The sequence below is a fragment of the Pinus tabuliformis genome, chromosome 6 (assembly GCF_031772625.1).
Source record: "Pinus tabuliformis cultivar Carrire ecotype Pingquan chromosome 6, CPIR1, whole genome shotgun sequence".
Classification (NCBI taxonomy): Eukaryota; Viridiplantae; Streptophyta; class Pinopsida; order Pinales; family Pinaceae; genus Pinus; species Pinus tabuliformis.
The window spans coordinates 1,480,917,491-1,480,941,101 of record NC_142292.1 but is presented as its reverse complement, the minus strand read 5'-3'; the positions used below and the strand labels follow the sequence as shown (position 1 = coordinate 1,480,941,101).

Sequence of the window (23,611 nt, the reverse complement as noted above, 5' to 3'; positions counted from 1 at the left end):
AGACCAATATCTCGTCTGTAGCTGACAATAATAATGTCTTTCCCGTTTCTCCTAGAGTCTATAAAGATTCCTCTTTTCTTGGTGCTTACTATGGCCCACTACCTACTCCTTCTAAGCCTAGCTCATCGAGTGTTTGCATTCTCCAAGCATCACGGTCCGCCCTCAAATGATCCACTATGTCTGCACAACAGTCCACACCTTCACAACCTGCTATGCCTAACTCAACCACGCCTAACGCTACAACTCCTAAGGAAACACTCCTTTCCCTGGTGTCTCTCCTAATCTTTTTCTGCCTGGATCTGTTCCCCATACCTTAACCATGGAGGAGTTATTCCTCTAGGTCATTACCCTTTTGGTCAGATATTATTCGTGTTCCCATCTCCCAGAGTTTATTCTACACCTTTCATGGATACATTGAGTCTGCCTAATATCACCCTAGCGATCCCAGTCCCCTGCAAACACTCCACCTCATCCGTTGAAACCCTACACCGCTTTGACCCTGGTCCAACCGATCGTTCTACCCCTCCCTTTGCTTCATTTCCACAACAACCTCAATAGGAGCCCACGGTTACTATGAAAGCATCCAGCGAGAGGGGCAAAGCTCGAAAGAAGGGATCTCAAGACAAGGATCTCCCAGCAACTCCAGTTGCCTCTAAGCCCCCAAATCCTCTTCCTCCTTGTGCTTTGGTCGGCCATGCCACCAATAACTTTCCTGAACTCCCTCTCATTAAATAGGTCATGACTGATACCTTTCCGGATCCTAACATCCCCTAATTCAAAGTAACCTTTCCTGAATCGGCTAAGAGAATCTGCTCATTACACACAAACCACCCTTGTGCTTTGTGTGATAACTACAACTAGTATTCCAATCACTGTTCCCATCTTGAATATTTTCACAATACACTTCAAGTACTTCGTGAAATATAGGTTTCTTGTATTTATTCCCCTTATCCTTTACCTACGGAGTCTGGTCCCAACCCCTAGTCCAAAACAAGAGGTCTCCCAACCACCCATCGTGATCCCTCCCCTTGATGTCAAGATGACGGACAATTCTGATCCCATCCTCTACCTATCATCATTCATGAGATCGTTCCCTAAGAACTCCCTAGATATCTCCTCTTGTGATTCTGTTGAACCTCCTTTGGTAGACACATCAATCTCAACATCGATAGATGTTCCCTCTACTAGTCATATGTCTCCGTTGTGACGATGTGTATGTGAACCTCATTTCTCATGATGATGCTTCGGGTAGCTCTTCCTTCTCATGTGGTATTTCTTCCTCCAATCCACCCATCTTCCACTCTAATGAAGACATCATGGAAGCCATGGCCACTCACGATTACCCTTGGGATTATATGCACCATCGTGCGTACTTCCTTCCATAGAAAACCCATGACCAATATGTTGTGGAGTCTAAAGAATTCATCCATAGTGAGGTCATTTTGTTCAATAAACCCTTACTTCGAACCCATGAATTTGAACCACATCCACCTTGTGGCCATTACATTAATACTCAATGTTTGGGTAAGGGGTATTCACTTTTGAGAGTTGAGGAGAAGCAATTCTCCACAACCCTCGTAGTGCCTCTGGTATTGTCGACTCTAGTACCATCATTCTTACCTATTTAGAAGAACCTCTAGAGTCTCATATCACTCTAGATCATGATGGGGATGATCCACTTCATCATTACTATATATTATATCAGAAACTCGGTCCCTTAGACATTGTTGTTGTCTCACCACCATGTTTTCTAGGTGAGCATCAGTTCATTATATCCGAAGCCACCCTTTGGTATATTAACACCATGTATGCGAACCTAGAAATCTAGTCTATTTGATTTATATATGCAGTGCCAAATGAGATTGGTAATCCACCATTTCATTTCTCTAACTGTATTTATCCACCCTTCCCATAATAAGACAACCATAAACAAATGGCAAACCATATTATCAAAATTTGTTTGGAGTCCACTACTCTAACTACATCTGGTATTCCCATAACATACTCCATATATCCATACCAATGGGGGGCACACATGCCCCTCCATCTCCTCATAATCCTTTGGAGGATCTCGTGCTACTTGATCCAGGATGCTTGAATCCCTTATTCGAACACTTGGAACACAATAGTGCCCCACAAATTCCTCCTGCTAAGGGGCATCATTCCCACCTTTGCATACCAGATCAATCCCCTCCATCACATACACTTGCGGGTAGTGTCCCATGCTTGGGGGCATGATGACCCCTTCCTAGCCACATTCTCACTTGATTAAGATAATTCTCGGCCTAGACCACAATGATCTAGGTATGGTCGATTATCCTCCCATTATTTGGATAGTTCTTTCTACCGGCCTCTCCGACGAGCCATATACACATTGCAAATTGTAGATACTTGATACCATATCTTCAACCATTATACTCTATGTGATGCCACACTTACCACCCAGTCCCCATGTTTGATTTGGTGGGCAAGGATGATTCTAGACCTTCTCTAGTAGTTCATTCTTGTGTTCTTTTATTACCTTGATTCTTCACCAGGAACCATTCTTCCAAGAAGCATTAAGGCCATTTTTAGACAAGTAAGGCCACTTACCTGAAAGTCGCAGATCCAAATTTCGATGGTTGGTTTGTCCGCTATGATCTCCATAATATTTAGGGCCTTCTCCTCCTCTCCAAATTCTCCATAGCTCACTATGAAAATGAATTGGATTTGGAGGCAAGAAGCCCTTTTATAGGAAAAACCCTAGTTTTTTCCATTGCCCACTGCGGCAAAACTGTAGCTTTGTTTGATGAACTAACAACACTGTTGGAAATCTCTCACCAAGTTCTATAATGGGTCTCTCTTGGCTTTTGATAATTTGACACTTCACCCGGAAGCCATTTTTTCCATGAAGTTTCACTTTGCCACCCTTTAAAATCGAATCTCTTCATTTGAGCCACCCGTTCTTTGGTACCACTTTACCTTTGCATTGGTTGACTCTTATGTCAATTTTCGTCATGAGTAACCATCATTTACTCATGTTTTTATGGTCCCCAATGGGCCTCCCCCATGTGGCAGCATCATCGAGTCACCCTTGTTTAGAGCATCTGAGATGTGTCACCCTTGTACTTATGGAGTCTGTTTTGAGTCCACATTATGTCCCGTTACAATGTTTCATTTGTCTTCATGCCACATTTCTTCCAATTGGCCTCCACTCCTTCTACTCTGTCTTTGTCAAAACCCAATTTGAGTCATTGACCATCCCCTCCAGATTCGAGTAAGGCGTTGCCAGGTAAACCATTTTTGTTATGATATGACAAGGGAAGTCATCAGTCCGCCTTCCATCATCCCTGGTGTCAGTCCGTCAGTCACTCTGTGATGTTCCCTCGTGCCTTTGTTGAGGATTCCTCATTGCCTTAACTCTAGTTGGCTCTCTTCTATCGACCTCAAAACATTTATTCCAGGAGAGTAGTCTAGAGGGAGGTGTGCCTTAGTTCTAGCTTCCATCTTTTTTAGAGCCTCAAATCAGGCAAAGGGACTCATTATTGCCCTTTGACTTGGTTGTTTCTCACGTGCTCGACATCAACTCCTTATCGCACGATTGAGATTCGTACGCTTGATGGTTCAATGATTCAGACAATTGTCCCAGTGATTCCCAAGTATGTGTGATATGTTCTAGACCTCATGAGGGGGTGGCCCTTCAGGTAGCCCCCGACATGCCTGGATGACAACAGATGTTGTTCCACCCTCCGATGTAGTTTTGTAGATTTGACGGGTTTGGTTTCCGTCGCTTGCAACATCCACAACATGCATGTCTCCTCCATATGATCCAATAATATTTTAAGATCCCTTTCCTATTCTGCAGGGCTTCCTTGGTTGTGATCCCTCCTCCCCATGTCAGTTTGAGGGGCATTGTATCTCATGTACTCAGATATTATTGTATTTAGTCCTGGCCTATGTTTTTTCTAAGCGCATTATGTATATGGGATCCATTGTATTATTTTCTAGCCCATTGATGCCAATATCTCATGTATCATGTAATTTATAGCTCAGTCCCACATTGTTGGGCTCACTTAGTTATCTCGGTGGGTATGGGTATGCCTCCCCCGCCTCATTTGAGATCATGTACTACCACATAAAAGGAGACTTCTATCAGTGTTGTAGGTCTCACCTCCTTCATTATTTGTCCATCCTTGACTTGCTTCATATCTATCTCTCTCTCTCTATGACTCCCATTTTGGTGTCCTGTGGAAGTGTAATATACAACGTATTTCAGTCATACGATTTGATCCTAAACTCATACATGTGGGGGCAATCTGTTATCACTAAAAAATGATCACCTAGCCATTTCTAACTAGATGGATCAAAATACACCATGTGGATATAATTTTACCATAGTAAAATCACTTTCGTTGTGGAAAATACTTTAGTAAACCACTTTTATTAAATTATTTTCTAATTTAAATAAAAAACCCATGAGAATAATTAGAGAAATAATTATTTATTTAATTTTCTCTAGGAATTATTATTAAATCATTATTTATTTGAATTTCCTTATTTCTATTATTAGAATAATTATTAAATCACTATTTAATAATTATTTTGATTTCACACCTTTCTTGTTTTTCGTGAAATAGTTAATAAATCATTTTATTTGTTAATTATTTCTGAGTAAAGGAATTTAACCATTTTAAATTCCTTTTCCCTCTCCAATAAATATAATAAAGTATTCCAAGTAGTTAGATCTGAATTTGGTTAATAATATTTTATTATTCTCGATTTTCGAGATTAACTCCGTACTTTGCTATATAAAGGAAGGTTTTTCATTCATTCCTCACCATGATCATTATCATCATTTTCTTGAGCTCCCGTTTGAGTTCTTAACTTTGTTTGGGTTTTTCACATGATTGAGAGAGGGAATTCTATTTCTGAAGCATCAAGGATATCAAAGGACACATCCCATGGAGGGGGACTTACAAACCAATCTATAGATCTCCTTCACCAGGTGTTATCCATAAAGATTTAGAATCATCTTTCCACTGGGTTATTATTCCGGATACATTATTTTGTTGTTATTTGTTTTGGAACTTGTTTTCTTTTACTACAGATTGTCCGTTTGTTTTGAAGATATAGAATGACAATAGCCATCAACTTGTTGTTAGGGTCACTTGTCACCTAGTGACTTAAGTGAGGGTTTTTGGTACATCTTCCAGGAATTTTCATACTAACAGTTGTAGGTTGAGAGGTTAGTGGAATTGGTGCTTTGGCCTAGTGTTTTGTTGGTACTAACTATGTGACCATGGTTGGCTCTAGGTGAGCATGTTCCTTGATTGATTCATATCCTTAGCTCAAGAGTGACCTACTCAGAGTTATTTAGAGTAGTGAGGCATATGGTTAGGTGGAATGTCTGAGATCTGTAGCCACTTGGTGGACAATCATAAAAGATAAGTGTTTTTATGTTTCATGTGTTTTTTATTTGTTGTAATTAATTGTGTTAATTATTAAAATTAGATTAATGGGTGAGATGTAATTAATCCCTATAATTCTAGGTAATTATGCTTTATATAGCATATTATTATACTTGCATATCTGCATCACATGTAGGGCATCATTACTACATAGTAAAGTTGTGTATCAATCAACTTGATGTTGATTACCAATAAAATAAACTATATGGTCAATGGGTAGTCAATGGAAAATTGATGTTTGTATATGCTCTGTTGGGCCACCAAATTGTCACCTTTTTCACCATTCTAAACACACATTTTCAATCATTTTATTGTTCTTCTTTGTTTGTTTATTACCCATCTTGTTGTGTTTCTTTGTCAATGTGCCACATTAAGCTTATGAATATTAAAGTAGTTAAATATCATTATCTTCCTTTACTTTTGATGAATTAGAAAGGATTATTGTTGGTTTTGTTGATGATGCTTTTCCTAGTGTTGTTCCATTGGTTCCTATGTAGTAGCAGTAACCAGCCTCCATGGTTGGCATATTTACAACACTCCACAAGAAATTCTAGAACATGGGTTTTATTCCTAGGGATGTTAACATGGATTTATGTTACCCAATTCATACCCAAGTCAACTATATTAGGCTCCAGCTCATGATCTATAGTACAAATAGCTTGCTCCAGGAAAAATCAGGTGACTAAGTTTGGACGTGATTTGTGGATCAATGAAGATAAATATTGAAAATCAAAGACATTGTTTTTTCTCATAACATCCCCAATTAGGTGTTAGAAGAGTGGCTTCACCAAAAATTTCATGTATTAGGGGATACATGTGGTTCTTTCAAAGGGTTATTTCTTATTACGATTGTTGACACACTGTGTGCCAAACAATGTAATCAACCAACAACTAAAACAAGTCCAACCTATTCTAAGATTATTTTATGATAAATAAATCAAATGTAATCTAAGATTGAGTTGTTATACAACCAAGATATCCCCAAAAAAAATAGAGTTAATATTTTGTAATCTGTTCATAGCTGTTACAATCTAGATTTAGGGTAATTAGTTCTAATTCACCCCCTACACTTCTCTTGTATAAATGTATGGAATATAGAGATAAGGTTGGAAGCTAAGCTAGTGTTAGGAAGTTAGGTTAGGGAGTAGGAGGCAGCATCATTTTAGATAGTGCATCTTGTAATTCCATTTCCAAAGATAATGTAATCCCTACAAATTTGTGGCTTATCTTTGAATTGCTAGTTTGTGAGTTGTGAATCACCAGCCCCCTATTAGGGAGGAACATCCCTCCTCTTTAATAGGGGTTGTTGCATTAGTATAGGTAGATAATTGTTTCACATTAATTTATTTGAAAGTTATTTTAATCCAGTTCTTGTTATAATCTCAATCATCACTGTTACATATTCTTATTGATACATTATGTTTTTATTGTTGATTAATTTAACTTGCAAAAAATAATGTAGATTGCACATTTTTCAACATATCTTGAATCAATCCCTACTATTTGTGTGTTGCTACCATTCAATTGATGTTGCAAATTTATAGTTCACTATTGATACATAATATTAGTTAATAGATGTTACATATGATATAATGTGTTATGTAGATTGAGTTTGATTGACTTGATGGTTTTGTGGTTGTGATTAAATGGTCTTCTTCAATTGATTAAGTGTGATTTCATTTCCAGCATTATTTATGGAGTGTTATTTTTATGCAAGTGACAGTTTAACAATAAGATTGATTTTCATTCCTGCAAGTGTGAAAAGTGACAACTTTGATGTGATTGTGTGCTAATTCTTGTAGGAGAAATAGTAACTTTGGGAATCGGCCAATGCTAGTTAGAAATTTCTGCAAATACTTTACACAATAACCTTGAAAGAAGAAGACTTACCCTAGTTGATCATTTATGTTTGAGTGAATTGATTTGTTTTATTAAGATAGTTGATTTTCCTAATAGTTTGGTGTCATTGTCAAGCAAGTTATTAAGGCCCCAAGAGCATAACTCACATTGTCTCTTTTTATAGATGCATTATTCATTAGTGTGTTATATGTGTTCTTGGCTCTAAGGTGGTAGGGTAGTAAAATGAGAGGTAAGAACCAGCACATTTATTTGGCATACTGAAGCAGGATCAACCTCATAAGGAGTTGAGACACATAGGTTGCATTCCTTATAATTAGATTTTTCTCCAACAAAAAGTAGAAGTTTTTTTCCCTCTCTGTAGATCCATGTGTTGACATAATATATCAACTAGTTGAAGAATCTTGTTGAGAAATGAAGAAATGGTGCTTAAAGGAATATCTTAATGAGGAGTTCGATAGGATCATAAGATGCTTCTGTAAGATGCATATATCAACCAATGGCAAAGCCACAAGGGAAAAAATGGGTATTTTGTTTGAAAGTTTTAAAATTTATATCATTAGTTCTTTATCTTCACAATTGGGTGTTTTATATAAAAAACAAAAGCAGGCTAAAATTGAAAAATATTACCAATATTCTACTCCAATTGTATAAAAAAGAACTCACTCAATAGGTTTCCACTTAATAGTGAGGTATTTTTTGGAATTTGTGAGTAGGATCACTCAACGAAGCAAATTTTCCCATGGTTGTTGGGATTAAAAGCAATGTTCAAGGAATTAGGTGAGGAGATAGAGAATCCATGGCAACATTGACCATCAAGTATAGCTCAAGACCCTTCATCATTTTTTAATACCTGGACTAACATTTGTAATCCTCAACAGGTTCCTCAACAAATTCATAATCCTACTATTCCAAGAAAAATTGCAAGGCCTTCTCCAATTCAATACCCTAATCTATGGCCAATGGCCCTCTCCCATGAGTCAAATATTTCCATCGCGTCAAGGATGGTTTGAATCCTCCTTTAAAGGAAAATTTCCCATGCAAGTGTAGCTACCTATGCAACAACAACAGTTGCAACTCTTGTCCAATGCACCACCAAGTAATCCTCCTCTATGACCCCAACTATCTATGTAACCTAACCCAAATCCAAACAAGAAGGTTGCACGACAAGTCGAAGCACCTGTCTTTCCCAGTTACTCCCTCATTGAATGTAATTATATATATTTCAAATCAAGGAGAGGAGTGAATTCAAAAAATTCCCTTGTTACCACAAAGCATGAAGAAGACAATTTACCCTAGGAAGAAGCCTCAATCCATAGATCATTAGAGGAACAATACATAATTGGAACTCATGTTGAATATGTTGTTAAAATTGATACTATTATTATAACTAATGTTGCTATTACTATTTAAAATTTCATTACAGTTGATGCTATTGTTACTACTAAAACTATTGTTATAGATGATACTAATGTTACTGTTGAAATTATCGTTGCAGTCGATGTTGTTGTTACTACTCAAATTGTTGTAACAATTAATGTTATTGTTATTTTTGAAACTATTGTAACAATTGATGTTACTGATATAGTTAAAATTGTTAGTGTTGAAACAGTTTCTATTGTTGAAATTGTTGAAACTGTGACCATCCAAATGGGAAAAATGACTATTTTAAACACTTTGGAAAACCTAGTCATAATCATAAACACATTTTCATCTTAGGGAGGAAGAGAAAAACAAGGGATTTATGAGCAACATCAAGGGGAAGATCGGAAAGTTCATGAACAATATTGAGGAGAAAACCCAAGAATTTTCTTTGATCATCCTTGCCAATTTGAAGGAGAAGAAATCATTAGCGAATAGAAAATATTAGAGCTCAAGATCAAAGGATTTCTCTCTTGCCTCTCACCAAATCATTCATGTCCTCAAGAGAGTAATCAACAAGCCATGGAAGATCTACACAACCTAACAAAGGGAGATACACCAATAGCTTTTAGTGAATCAAAGGACCAAGAATATGTGGATCATGTTGAAGCCTAGTTCCAAACAATCATCGGCATATAACATTCCTCCATCATTTGACAACCCTTGGAATCATTTGTCAGTTAAAGAAGCTAGTTCTTCATGCTCCAGTATGCATTAAATTTCATATTTCAAACCTCAGTATGAATGCACTTCTACATATGTTACGCACATGCTTTCACTAGAAGTACTTGTACACTTGAAGGAGATCTTCCTTTCTTTAAGTAATTAGGGTAGGATCGTATATAAAAATAAAATTATATATATATATAGAGAGAGAGAGAGAGAGAGAGAGAGAGAGAGAGAGAGAGAGAGAGAGAGAGTATCTTAAAATAAAATTGTTGTAGAATTTTAAGATTTCAACACTTAGTATTAATCATTCTTAGCTACAAATCCCTAAGTTTCATTACTACATCTGAAGGCATAATTGTTGCAACTCATTGATAACCATTTTATATTGTTTTTGGTGACATCAAATGTTCTTGTGGTAAATCTTGTTAGGCATGATTCGCTCTTAATGCTTCATTAGTTTGTAAAGTGATTATGATTTTTTAGGTTGGTCCCTTTTCATGTCACATGATTGAGTCGTTCACTGAGTTAGTTGGGAGGATTGGTCATTGTTATGCTTGGTAATTCTTATCCACAAGCTTAAAATGATGTGGGGAATCAGGGTTTGTAACAAGAAAGAATGTTACTATTAAGTGAATAAACCATATAGCCTACTATGCTCTAAAAGTTGTTATCCAAGAAATTTTCCAAATTTCTCTAAGGGGTAATATTCAAAAACCTCCTATGGTGGACCACTCCCGTAGAACATCAATAAGATTTCATGAGAACTATAGCATGATCAACTAGATGGGCCTTTCAATTATTATCAAAGATTCTTCATTACAATGCACATTAAATAGATAAGATTTAAAACTATTGTGAATGGTGTGTCACCCATGGGCTAAACTTGAATAATGAGCTATGTGCCTAACAAATCTAAAATACTCTCATACCACTTGACTTGTTACACTCTAAAAACTACCAACGAGTAATATACATTATTTCAATTGTTTTGAGTGTAATCTATATATATATATATATATATATATATATATATATATATATATATATATATATATATATATATATATATATATATATATATATATATATATATATATATATATATATATATATATATATATATATATATATATATATATATATAGATATATATCTATATATATATTACAAGGAATTACAAGAAAAGCCATCGAGGTACCGAACATACTGTAGAAACTCTGGTGCAGGTTAACCCGATAATGCAATATAAATCAAAGAAGAATACTATAACCTACTTCTACTATCAATTTGTGGAAGCTTAAATATCGAGCTGAACAATATAACCAGAAGAAGAAGAATCAATCGCACATTACACATGAAAATACTTTGGGGAAAGCCTCGGCTAAAAACCCCACACTATTGTATTATTATACATGGTGGAAATACATAGGAATTATACAAAGCCTTAGCTCTCACAGCTAGCCAGCTCTCAGTACAATCCTCATAGGTGCTCACAAGAAATCTTGGCTTCTCTCCAACCTTCCTATGTGCCCTCCAAGCTCCTATTTCCTTGCACTGTTTCTTGTGGATATTTCTCCTTCAACCAAGTGGAAAACCAATTTACCAAGTGGATGATCTCCTTCCAAAACTGCACAATCCTCAAGGTTAAATCCTTGACTGCATGCATGAGTTTTCCCTTTGAGAAAACACATGCAACTCATAGTACATTATCCTTGACATTTAACTCAAGTGGGTCTTTCTTAGGATAGACATGCATGAGTTTCTGATGAGGGAAACTTCAGTTAACTGAAGTAGCATTAGTTGAGTTCATGCATGCAACAATCGACTGTTAACTCTCTATTAGTTCCACAAACAGTTTGGAACTAATTTAACTGCACTTAACTCAGTAAACTGAGTTAACTAATTACAACTCAAATATAACTCAATCTTATCTCTTTAATTTAAGGGATAACTCTTGCATGACTTCAAAAAGACTTCTAACTTGAATTTCTCCAGCCAATTAATTCAAAATAAATTAATTAATTAATTCCAAGTAGTCGTTAAGACTAAATTCGATTTTAATTCACAATTTAATTCAAGGACAAATTAAATTGGAATATTCTTGTTGCAACATTTCAACGCTCCCTCTCAACAAGAAAGGGATTATTTGCCACCCCAATCCTATCTCTATGGAACTCAAATTTACACTTTGACAATGCCTTTGTCAAAATGTCAACATCTTGCTCCTCTGTCGAAATATACTACAACAACATGATCCTCTTGACCTATGAAAATCCACGGGAAACAAATCTTGCCTTATGCTTCTCAACACTACCATCAGTAGCTTGCTTTACCTTTTAAAGCTAGCGGGAACTCGCAACTGACTTGTTCTCCGGTCTCAGAACCACGTCCCAAACATTGTTACGAACTATGGAGTCATACTCCTCCACCATAACATCAACCCAAATCGGCTGCTACACTGCTTCCTCAAAGGAATATGGCTTGGTTCAACACATTCCCCAGTAAGGCCCATGTATCCAGTGTACATCTCAGCTGACCTCCTTTGTCTGCGCTGAGAAGATGGTGCTCCCACATTCTCTCTCACATCCTCCAACAATATGTCATCTTCTCTTGTGCCCTTCCATCCATCTCTGGAAGACTCTGCTTGAGTGGATGTATCCACACTTGGAACCTCTGCATGCCGCTGCTCTGCATCAATCTGAGGATCCTCCGCCTTAGGAACCAACAGTTCCTCCACAACCTTTTGTTGGAGCTCCCTCTCAAGGGAAACCTGCATGGCCTTCTGTTCATCAAAGTTGAGATCTCTGCGAACCACTGTCCTCTGACTGGTAGGCAAGTACACCCGATAGTTGTGAGGTGTATCATTGTACCCCACAAATATCCCCAACTTTGCTATCGGCTCAAGATTCTTCCATGCATCCTTTGTCACATGGCAATATGTCGATGAGCCAAAGATCCTGAAGTGACCCACATCTGGTCTCTTACCGGAAAAAGCTTCCTCTGGTGTCTTCATCCCAAGTATGTGATGCAGGATTCTATTATGCAAATAGACCGTTGTGTTGCATGCCTCAGCCCACAAGTGAAGTGGTAGGCCTTGGTCAAGTAACATTACCCGTGCCACCCCTACAATAGTTCTATTCTTCGTCTCGGCCACCCCATTCTGCTGTGGGTTATGAGGTGCCGTCAACTCTCATTTAATTCCTTCCGTTGCACAAAAGTCCTTAAACTCTTGAGAGAGATATTCTCCACCATTGTCACTTCTCAAGGCCTTGATCTTCTTCCCTGACTCTTTCTCAACCAAAGCTTTGAACTCACAAAACTTTGTGAAAGTTTGGTCCTTCTTTTGCATGAAATAAATCTAGCATTTACGAGAATAGTCATCAATGAAAATCACATAAGACCTTTGCTTCGTTGTTGATGCCATTGAGAATGGTCCACACAAATCGGTATGAAATCGCTCTAAGATAGCCTTTGCTCGACTGTATCGATCATGAAAGGAAGACTTGGTGTACTTTCCCAAGGTACAACCTTTTCATGTGTCATCTTGCTCAATTTTACCTTTGGGAATTCCTGTAGATATCTTCTACATTATCTTCAAAGCCCCATGATGCAAATGGCCCAACCACCTATGCCACAACTTGCCAATGTCTTGGCTTTGCACCAATTATGCTTTCGTACTCAATGTTGCACAATCATCTACCTCTAGTTTATAAAGCTTCTTCACCCGAATCCTTATCGTCTTGGTCTGACCCATAGCTATGTGTCTTAGGAACGCCTTTCCTTTACTGAAGACAACAGCGTAGCCTTTGTCCTCCAACATCGTGACCAATACCAAGTTCTTCTTCAGTCCAGGCACATACATCACATCTGTCAAGGTGAGAGGAGCTCCATGCTCCCTCTGAAAAGCAACTGTGCCCACTCCTGAAAAACTATACCTTTCATCGTCACCAATCTCTGTGCGCATCTTGAGGTCTTTCTCCTCAAGGGCACTGAATAAATTTTTATCACCGTTCATGTGGAATGAGGCTCCACTGTCAAGATACCAGACACAACCCATCATCAATGACACCATGCATGCGATGAGGGTAAAGTCCATTTCGAACTGAGAGGCTAATGCCTCACTTTCCAATCCATCCGAGGATCCCTTCTTGGACTTCTTCGATGGGAAATTAGTCGCATAATGTCCCATCTCATGATAATTAAAGCATATCACTTTAGACATGTCACCCTTCTTCCCTCCATGAGAAGAATTCTATTTGGAATGGGAAGCCTTCTCCTTTCCTTTCCTTGTCTTACTTGCTAAGGCTAGATTTTCTTCATCATCATTCTTGGATGAAGAACCATCTCGTGTGCTCCTCCTAGTCTCCTTCTGCATAAGATCCAACCATAGTCGTTCCCAATCTAGCAGTTTCTCCCTTCCATTCACAGAGTCCTGGTAGCTATTCCAACTCTTTGGAAGGCCAAGGAGAGCGAGACTCACCATATCATCATCGACAGTAGTTATTACCACACTGCCAAGCTCATCTCTACAGGTGGTGAGCTTGTTCAGATATGTGGAAATAATATCTCCCTTCTCGCTATTGATTCTTCAAAGCTTATTCTTTAGTGCCAATTTCCTCTGGTCGTTACTGTTTGGTCGAGGTCCTTCAATGTCTTCAACATTGAAAATGGAGTATCCTTCCCATGGAGTCTCGAGACAATAGGGTATCAAACTCCCTCAAGGATGATCTGTCTCACCTTCACCACACACTTCTTCCACTCAACCAACTCTTGTGCATTAGTTGAAGTTGACTTTGGGATTTCTTGATCAATGAATTCCTTCACGCCATTGTCTTCTAATACAACCTCCATTCTATCTTTCCATGCTATGTAATTTGAGCTACCTTCCAAGGCATACTCGAGTCTCAAGCCATAGAACACCATTGGCCAACCTTGAAGTATGATATGAATTTGATTTGCACTTGCAACCCCAAACTTCAAACTTTGAATTCTCTTCTCAGTATACTGTTCACGGCTCCGATACCATGTAGAAAATTTCTACAGATCCAACTTTGATACCGTGTAGAAAATCTAGTGCAAGTTAACCCAATAATGCAATATAAATCAAAATAGAATACTATAACCTACTTCTACTATCAATTTGCGGAAGCTTAAATATAGAGCTGAACAATATAACCAGAAGAAGAAGAATCAATTGCACAATACAAATGAAAATACTTTGGCGAAAGCGTCAGCTAGAAACCCTACACTATTTTATTATCATACATGGTGGAAATACATAGGAATTATACAAAGCCTTAGCTCTCAGCTCTCACAGCAAGCCAGCTCTCAGTACAATCCTCACATATGCTCACAGGCAATCTTGGCTTCTCTCCAGCCTTCCTCTCTGCCCTCCAAGATCCTATTTCCTTGCACTGTTTCTTGTGGATGATTCTCCTTCAACCAAGTGGAAAACCAATTTACCAATTGGATGATCTCATTCCAAAATTGCGCAATCCTCAAGGTTAAATCCTTGACTTCATGCATGAGTTTTCTCTTTGAGAAAGCACATGCAACTGATAGTACATTGTCCTTGACATTTAACTCAACTGGGTCTTTCTCAGAATAGACATGCATGAGTTTCTAATGAGGGAATCTTTAGTTAACTGGAGTAGCATTAGTTGTGTGCATGCATGCATCAACTAACTGTTAACTCTCTATTAGTTCCTCAAACAGTTTGGAACTAATTTAACTAGACTTAACTCAGTAAACTGAGTTAACTAATTACAACTCAAATATAACTCAATGATCTGAAATTGGTCTAAGACAAACAATAAGGTATTACAGACTCATGTGCATGGATGTGCCTATGTTATTTTATGCAATAGATCGATAAGATTGTGAAATACAAAGGCAATGAAGCAGTTAAAGAAAACATAGCAAACAACACATATAAACACAACAAGTTTAATAACGAGTTCACCCAATACTCTTGGGCTACGTCTCCTGGTCCAGCTTTCAAGGGTGGCCTCTCTATTATGTTTTCAAGCAGAGTTTTTACAATAGTGAGCTCAACTTGAGTCTCACACAACAGATATAAATCAACAAGACTGTAATTGGATCCCCTAAGTCTCTAGAGTACACAGGCTCTCCTTACTGACTCTCGACCTCTATTGGTCACAATAGTATGAGCCCAATCTAAGACTCATACATGACAGGAATTACAGAGGAGTGCACTTGAACCTCTCAAGCCTTCTCTGGAGTACATAGACTATCTAACTCTCTTTGTCTCTGTCCTAACTCTGGCTCGATGCTACCTTTGCTTCTATAGGTCAGCTCGGCTTCTTCTCTCTGCTTTCGGCTTACTCCCTACCGCTCTATTATTGCTTCTTTCTCTCTCTGTTAGTTTGTGGCTTTTAAGCCAATTTGCTTCTCGTCTGTTCATTTCCACTTCCCAGCTTTCTGGTTCCCCTACCTCTATCCATTTGAATCCCTCTGTCCTGCGTAATCAGTCACTGCATAACGCCTCATAGGGAGGTGGCCACCTAGTTCATAACGGATGAGTGTCAGTTCTCTTGGACATATTTGAAACAACCATTTTTTCCATTAAATCCAAGAATTCCCGCAAAAAATGACCTTCTACCAACGCATCGTCCATATTGAACTTCAAATCCTGTGTGACCTCACTTCATAATCTTGTCAAATCTAGTCATCCATTGGAACACATCTCTGCCGTTGATCTGGGGGCCCCAAATCCGACGGTCATCATTCATATCGGACAACTAAGTAACATGATGTTTACTCGTCCGATGTGAGTGGTTCTCTCTCTCTCTCTCTTCCCCAGGATGCGTGGCACTCGCCATATGGCATTGAGTGGAACTCGGTTGAAACTACTTACCGCTCAAAGCCCCTCCGATATTCTGTCAGTTTTGTGGAATCTCACTCCGGTGGAAGCCAAACATTATTTTTCGTGTTTTATAGTTATTTCAGGTCCAAGAGCTTGGGGCTTCTATTCACCGAGAAGTTTTCCCTACCTTGTCGCTAATCGCATATCGGAAACTACCTCTGTTGCTTGAATTTTTCCTTGCATTTGCTAGTTGGTGTTAGCACGCGTTACCATGGTCCACTGCTCTGCGTGCTAGATCGACGGCCCTCGTTGATCCACGTTGATCGCCATTGCAACTGTCTGAGGATTCCCTCCGATAGCTTGATCTTTATAAGAATTTTAATCTTTGGCATAATTCTTAAAGAGTTCATGAAAACTTAGAGAGTGTTCTAGGATCCATTTGGATCACTCAATCTTATGTCCTTAATTTAAGGGATAACTCTTGCATGACTTCAGAAAGACTTCTAACTTGAATTTCTCCAACTAATTAATTCAAAATAAATTAATTAATTAATTCCAAGTAGCTATTAAGACTAAATTCGATTTTAATTCACAATTTAATTCAAGGACAAATTAAATTGGAATATTCTTGTTGCCACATTTCAACACATACCTACTCGCAGTAGGGCTATACTTGTATGGTACCAAGGCAAGTCCACCGGGGTGTTGAACAAGTTTGTAGGAAGTAGGGTTATGTTGGGTAAGAGAGATGTAGAATGCCCATTTGTACATATATAACTCATTCTAAGAGAAGGCCCTGGGTCACATTCTGAAACAATTGTCATTAAATTTAAAGCTAGGAAGAATAAACCTCATCTCTCGGCTCTCAGAGAATGCCTTTAAGTTCCTTCAAGCATTATGCTTTGAATTTTTATCTTTTAAAAAATAAATAGGTTTTTATGGAAGTGGGACCCTTAGCATAGGTGATTTACTTTTCCCGTATAAGGGGGCTCATTTTATACACTTGGATAATGGTAGGACTTTAAAAGGAAAAGACATAAATAACTAGTTCATCCTAGGAATGCATATTTTTGTCATCATTTTTTCCCTATTTATATTCTCTTTCCATCCATATTTAATGTCGTGGAATTAAACATGATTATGTCACTTTTATTTATAATGAGGTTATTGTGGTGATGAATTACTGACTTAGGCTACTCATGAGATTTTTATATAAATTTTGATGGCAGGGAAACTGTTTAGTTTGGGGAAGTATTGCTACAATCCATGGAATGGTAAAAATGAATCTTATAGTAGTTCAACAACACTCTTTCATTCATTTTCCAGTAGTTTTTATGTTGGAGCCACATTGCAGTGAGCCATGGACATCGCTTTCGCTAATGAAAAGGATGTATTTCTGGTTGCATATTTAGATGATTTGACAGTGTTTTGAGGTTATGATGATAAGCATCTACACCATTTAAATATTGTGTTTCAGAGATGTAGGAAATTCGAGATATCTCTTAATCCAAAGAAAGGTCTCTTTGCCATGGATGAAGGAAAGCTGCTTGGCCATATTATCTCAAAAGAAGGAATTCACATTGATCCTTCAAGGGTGGGTTCAATTCAGCAAATAGATTTTCCCCATAACAAGAAGGAGATACAAGCTTTTAATGGTAAGATGAATTTCTTACGCAGATTCATACCCAATATAGCTAAACATTTAAGAGAAATAACTAACATGTTGAAAAAGGACAGCATGGTAAAATGGATGGAGGATGCCATGAAGTCATTTAATCTGGTCAAGTATGCTTTATCTACAGCCCCGATTCTGATTAGTCCTGATTACACTCAAGATTTTATTATATTTTCATTTGCATCCAAGCATACCATGGCTGCAATATTGATGCAAAAGAGAGATCAGCTGGAGAAGCCCATTGCCTTTTTCAGTAGGACTATCTAAGATGCTGCCTTGCAGTACAATATAATTGAAAAACAGGCTCTTGCTCTCGTCAAAGCATTGAAGGATTTCAGAGTGTACATTTTGCACTCACACATCATAGCATACGTCCCAAATGCAGTAGTAAAGGATGTGCTGATACAAACTGATCCAGAAGGAAGGCGAGGAAAATGGATTGCAACAATGTTGGAATACGATCTGGAGATTAAACCCACAAAGCTGATCAAAGGACAAGGCTTGGCGAGACTAATGGATGAATCAAATCTGCATGCTTTAGATATCAATCTCATTGTAGCCATGTCAGAAGATGAAGAATAAGGCTATTTCATTCAAGTGTCTGAAATGTTTCTTCAGTCACCATGGTATTCAGACATAGTGTATGTACTTCAACACCTTTCGCCACCTCCAGGAATGACAAAGAACAAAGGTAGATCACTCAAACTCAAAGCTACAAAATTCTGCATTCTAAATAATGCCCTTTATTGGAAAGATCTAGGAGGTGTGTTACTTAACTGTCTAGTTGAAGATGAAGCTCAGCAGGTGATGTATGACTTTCATAAAGGTGATTGTGGTGGTCACTTGTTCTGGAAGACAACGACAAACAAAGTGTTGAGAGCAGGTTATTACTGGCTGACTCTATTTTCAGATGTTTACAAAATAGTCATGAGCTGTCATGAATGTCAGGTCTTTCAAGGGAAAAGAAAATTGTTGCCTCTTCCTCTGAAACCTGTTGAAGTCAATGCACCATTTCAGCAGTGGGGACTCGATTTCATCAGGGAAATCCATCCAACATCATCGGCACAACACAAATGGATCCTAACAGCAACTGACTATTTTACCAAGTGGATTGAAGAAATTCTGACTAGACAAGCCACAGATACGGTAATCATCCAATTTCTAGAGTCAAATATTTTATCTCATTTTGGTTTTCCTAATAAAATCATCACAGATAATGCAGCCGCATTCAAATCAAAGAGGATGATCAAATTTTATAGCAAGTATAACATTTCTTTGGGTCATTCTACAACATATTACCCGCAAGGAAATGGTTTGGCTGAATCACCAAATAAGTCTTTGGTGAACATCATTAAGAATATGCTGGAAACAAATAAGAAAAGTTGGCACAGGAAATTGGTTAATGCCTTATGGGCTGACAGAGTGAGCTACAATAAATCCATAGGTATGTCTCCATTTGAATTAGTTTATGGCATTGACATAGTTTTTCCAACATCTCTTGCAGTTCCGGTTATGAGACTGTTACAGGAGGCTGGAAGTGAAGAGGATGACTTTCAGCAAAGAATCAATCAGATGATTCATCTGCAGTAGAAAAGGGATGTAGTTTTCCAAAACACTTTCATATTACAGGAAAAGATCAAGAAGATCTATGATCAGAGAGCTAAAGCAGACAAATTTCAGCATGTAGTGTTACGGTTGGATGCTCGGAATGAGGACAAAGGAAAGAACAGTAAGTTCGAAAACTTATGGAAATGACCCTATAAGATTGTAGCATACAGAGGACAGAATGCCTTTCTACTCAAGGAGATGGATGGTCAGGATTGTCCAGGAGGGCCAATTAATGGTAGGCTCCTGAAGAACTACTGCTTCTGAGGTGATTTATGAAATTATAACATGATCATTATACATACCATTTTCCCTTTCATTGCAAGATTTCAAGGTACACGGTCACTCCAGCTTGGAGCCTGAAGTCAAGGCTATAAAGTTTGAATGATTTGTGTAAGGTTTGCTGGTTTTGATTTAGTTTTTAGTCACAGTTTGAGTCATGAGTCAGTTTCAGTTTGCATTGTGTTAGTATTCATTTTTTGAAAAGTTTTGACTCCGTTGCCCAATGGATAAGGCTACTAGGTCTACGGTGTTCTTGGCACCTCTAAGGAGCTACCATCCCCATTGAAGCCAATCTTAGTGTCAGTGTCTTCACACTGCCATAAGTGATCAAAATCTGCTCTTTTGCATTTCATAGTAGGAGTCCCATACTGATGAGTTTGCATTCCATTAGGTCATGGATTCAATGATGGTAAGGTTTTTTTCAAATTTTTTCCTCATGATCTGTACTTGCTAATCCTCTTTCATATATCTCAGTCATGACTGGTGTTCACTTTGAAATTCATTTCATTAGGTCTTAGGGTTTGGTCTCATTAGGTTTTAGGGTTTTCATCATAGTCAAATTTGATGGTTGAATGCTAATAATGATCAGCAAGGATATGAGGAGGCCAATAATGATTGGTAAAGCCATAATTTATCATTTTGAAAGCCTAATGTGGTTCTCACCTCAAAACTTGTTTTGAGGTGAAAACAGAGTATTTGTTTTTTTATCTTCATTTATGATGTAATTTTATATTTTCATATGTAATATTGGTTCTCAGCTGCTTCAAAGCATCTTGTGATGTTGCCAAGCACCTGCCACTGCAAAAATCAAGTCATCTTGAGCACCAATCCACCTGCAAGAGCAAAAGAAAACAAGCATGAAAAAACAGAGTATTAAAAAGGACAAATAGACATTAGAAAGGTGGGTTTTTCAAAAGGCAAAAATCAAATGGAGTTCATATAAAACCCTCCCATCCTAATTTCAAAATCATTATGCCATGTTTGCAAAAGCCAAAGGAGAGAAAAACATCAACTGAGCAAGTGTTTGTGAGCAAGGAAGTCGGGTGCTGCGTTTAGAGGGAAAAATGCTACGCTTCTAGAGTTTTTAGCCTGGTGCTGCGCTTAAGGAGGAGGGCGTTGCGCTTAGAGCCAAGTGTTGCGCTTAGGGGCAGTTTTCTCAGTTCAAAATATAACGGGCGCTGCGCTTAGAGGGTGGTGTTGCGCTCCTAGGTAGTGGTGCTGCGCTTAGGCCAACCAACCAAAAAATGCTCCCAAACTTCAAATTTATGTCGAATCTCCTCCAATTCCACACTTGGCAAGTAAGTATTATTCCTCTCCTTGCAATTCATTTTGCATATGTAAAGATTTTCATAAGTTTCCATTCTCTATATAAAACCCTAACTTTCACTATAAAGCCCTAGTTCTTTGGTTTTCCCCACCACTCACCTCATAACTAAACCCTTATCCCCACCACTGTCATCACATTCTACCATTCATTTATCACTCCCTAAACCCCCTCCTTCTTATGTTTTTCCCATAGCTTCACTCACAACCATTCCTCCAAGCCATTGCACATACCTTTCATCCCATACATTGTCAAAACTTTGCAAACTAAGAGAGTTAACTAAAACATCGACAGAGGAAGTGATTTTGAGTATGATGAAGAGACAGCCAGTGATATTTCTATGGAGAGACATAGGCAGAGAAAGCCTCACAAGGGAGGAAAAATCATAAGAGAAGAGCCCACCAGTTTAAGAGAATTGCAAGCTTGCCCACTTGTCATCTCTTGTTTCAGACAGCATGGATGTTTTGAATTTGTGAACTAGTGGAAGGAGCTTAGTTTCATCATGAGTTGGCCAAAAATTTTGCGGCTCATTTGCATAACTATGAGGTGACACTTGCCGGAGTAACCTTCACAATATCACCAGCTGTCATTTCAGAGGCCACTAGAATTCCTAATGTTGGTGAGAAATGGTACAAGGGTCAGGACCTTGATGAGCATTACTATGAGCCTTACATCAAGCCTCAGTACAGAAACCAGGTGAAGAGGCTTTTCCCCTTTAAATTTTTGGAGAACAGGTATGTTCCTTTGATGAGGATTATCATCAAATATTTCACTTGTGAAGGTAGATTCTCCCGGTTGTATGCTTACCATATCAGACTCCTCATGCACTTCACTAGGGTAAAGATGATGAATCTCCCATATTTCTTGTTTAGAAACATTGACAAAATAGCTTACCTTGTGCAGAAGAAGCCATACCCTCAGCAGTTGAACAACATCTATTATTACTCTTTGATCAAAATCATTGTTCTTCACCATCTCAGTCTTCTTAACATTCCTTGGGAGACTTTCATTGCTGATGAGATGTTCAGAGGTTCACAGATCCCTTCACCAGTGCATCAAGAAAAAGGTGGGCCTTCTAGCCATGGGGAAACAAAGGAAGAGGTCAAGGAAAACAAAACTGTTGAGATCAAGGAAACCAAAACTGCTAAGGTGCTAGTGTACTTGACATATCATAGAGGCACAAGGAGACTTTTTGCAGCTGTTACGCAAGTGTTTTCTCCACGGGATGTGGAAGGGACCTTTTCTTCATCATCAGTCCACAGGAAAATGTTATATCCACCAGGTGTGGAAGGGTCTTTGCCTTCTACATCGACAAAACAAGTACAGGTTAAGTAGCTGAGCAAAGGCAAGGAAAAAGTGTAGGAGGAGAACCTTGGTAATGAGGAGGAAAGAGATTTTGACTTGATTGAGCATGAGGAGCCGCAACAATGCTATACTCATCATAGAGTTAATGTCATTGACTTGGAGGCTCACGATGAAGAAACCATCAAAGACATTATCATGCAGGAAAGGGAAGCTCAAATACAAGGTTTGGCGGACAACTTAGAGAGAGCCAACTTCATCATCAAATACTTGTAACATGAAAACAAATATTTGAGTGACAAACAAGTCCTCATGGAGCTGGAAATAATCAAAGCAAACAAGAAAATGGCCAAAGAGGCTCATGTCACATTGACTCCTGTTGAGTAGGAGATTGAAAATGATAGGGAAAATTGGCTTGAGAGAGTCAAAATACATCTAGAAGGGCTCATTGAGAAGGCCAATAGGGATAAGAAAATGCTCAGACACATGGCATACCATTATATTACCCACAACAAAATTTGTAACATAAGGATTAAAAAGTTAAAGGCTAAGCTAAGGAGAGCTTTGGAAGGCAAAAAGAACCAAGATAGATTGGAGATGTTGGCTGAAGCCTCCCTAGCCCATCAAAGTAGTTGATGGTGGTGTTGCATGCCAAATTTGGGAAAATTTTGAGAAGTTTTTGTATTTTTGAAATTTTGAAATTCACAACACAGAAAATTTACAGTGGCGCTGCGCTTTTTCTTGGGGCATCAGATGGAGAAAATGTTGGAATTTTTTGATTTAGAATGATGAGGACATGCACCCTAGAAAGTTTCAGAAGTTTTAGAGCAAACCTGGTCCACCAAAAGGTCCAAAAACTACCAAAAAAATGACCTTTCTGCCTCTTTTTGGACACATAGAAGCAGTCTTGGGAGATTCAAGTTTTGAGGGGGTAAATGAGCTCCAAATCCAAAAATTCTAGGTGTTCTAGAAACTAGACTTGAAGACCTTTCCAATGAGCTATCATGGCCTCAATTGAGATAAGGGGAAGGCCTCCAAAATCAGGTGGAAATTGGTGCTGCGCTTAGGACCAGTGGCACTGTGCTTAGGGCCATTTTGCTCAGGAAGCCAAAATTCGCCTGTTTTGACTATGAATTTGATTTCTCTCTCCTCATGGATGAGTTCACTGATGTAATTAATGACTTGGCATGTAAATGTAATGG

General features: G+C 38.3%; 1 protein-coding gene across 1 annotated transcript in view; it reads right to left on the bottom strand.

Annotated features, from left to right (window-relative positions):
* Positions 1-21,255, bottom strand: part of LOC149264225 (putative protein phosphatase 2C 44) — a 41,349-nt gene extending 20,094 nt beyond the window's left edge. The window contains exons 1-2 of the mRNA XM_089397528.1: positions 21,209-21,255; positions 20,576-20,616 (exon numbers count right to left, since the gene is read on the bottom strand). Coding sequence (XP_089253654.1) covers positions 20,576-20,616; positions 21,209-21,255 — 88 coding nt within the window. The remainder of the gene's footprint in view (positions 1-20,575; positions 20,617-21,208) is intronic.
* Between the last annotated feature and the right edge of the window lie 2,356 nt (positions 21,256-23,611).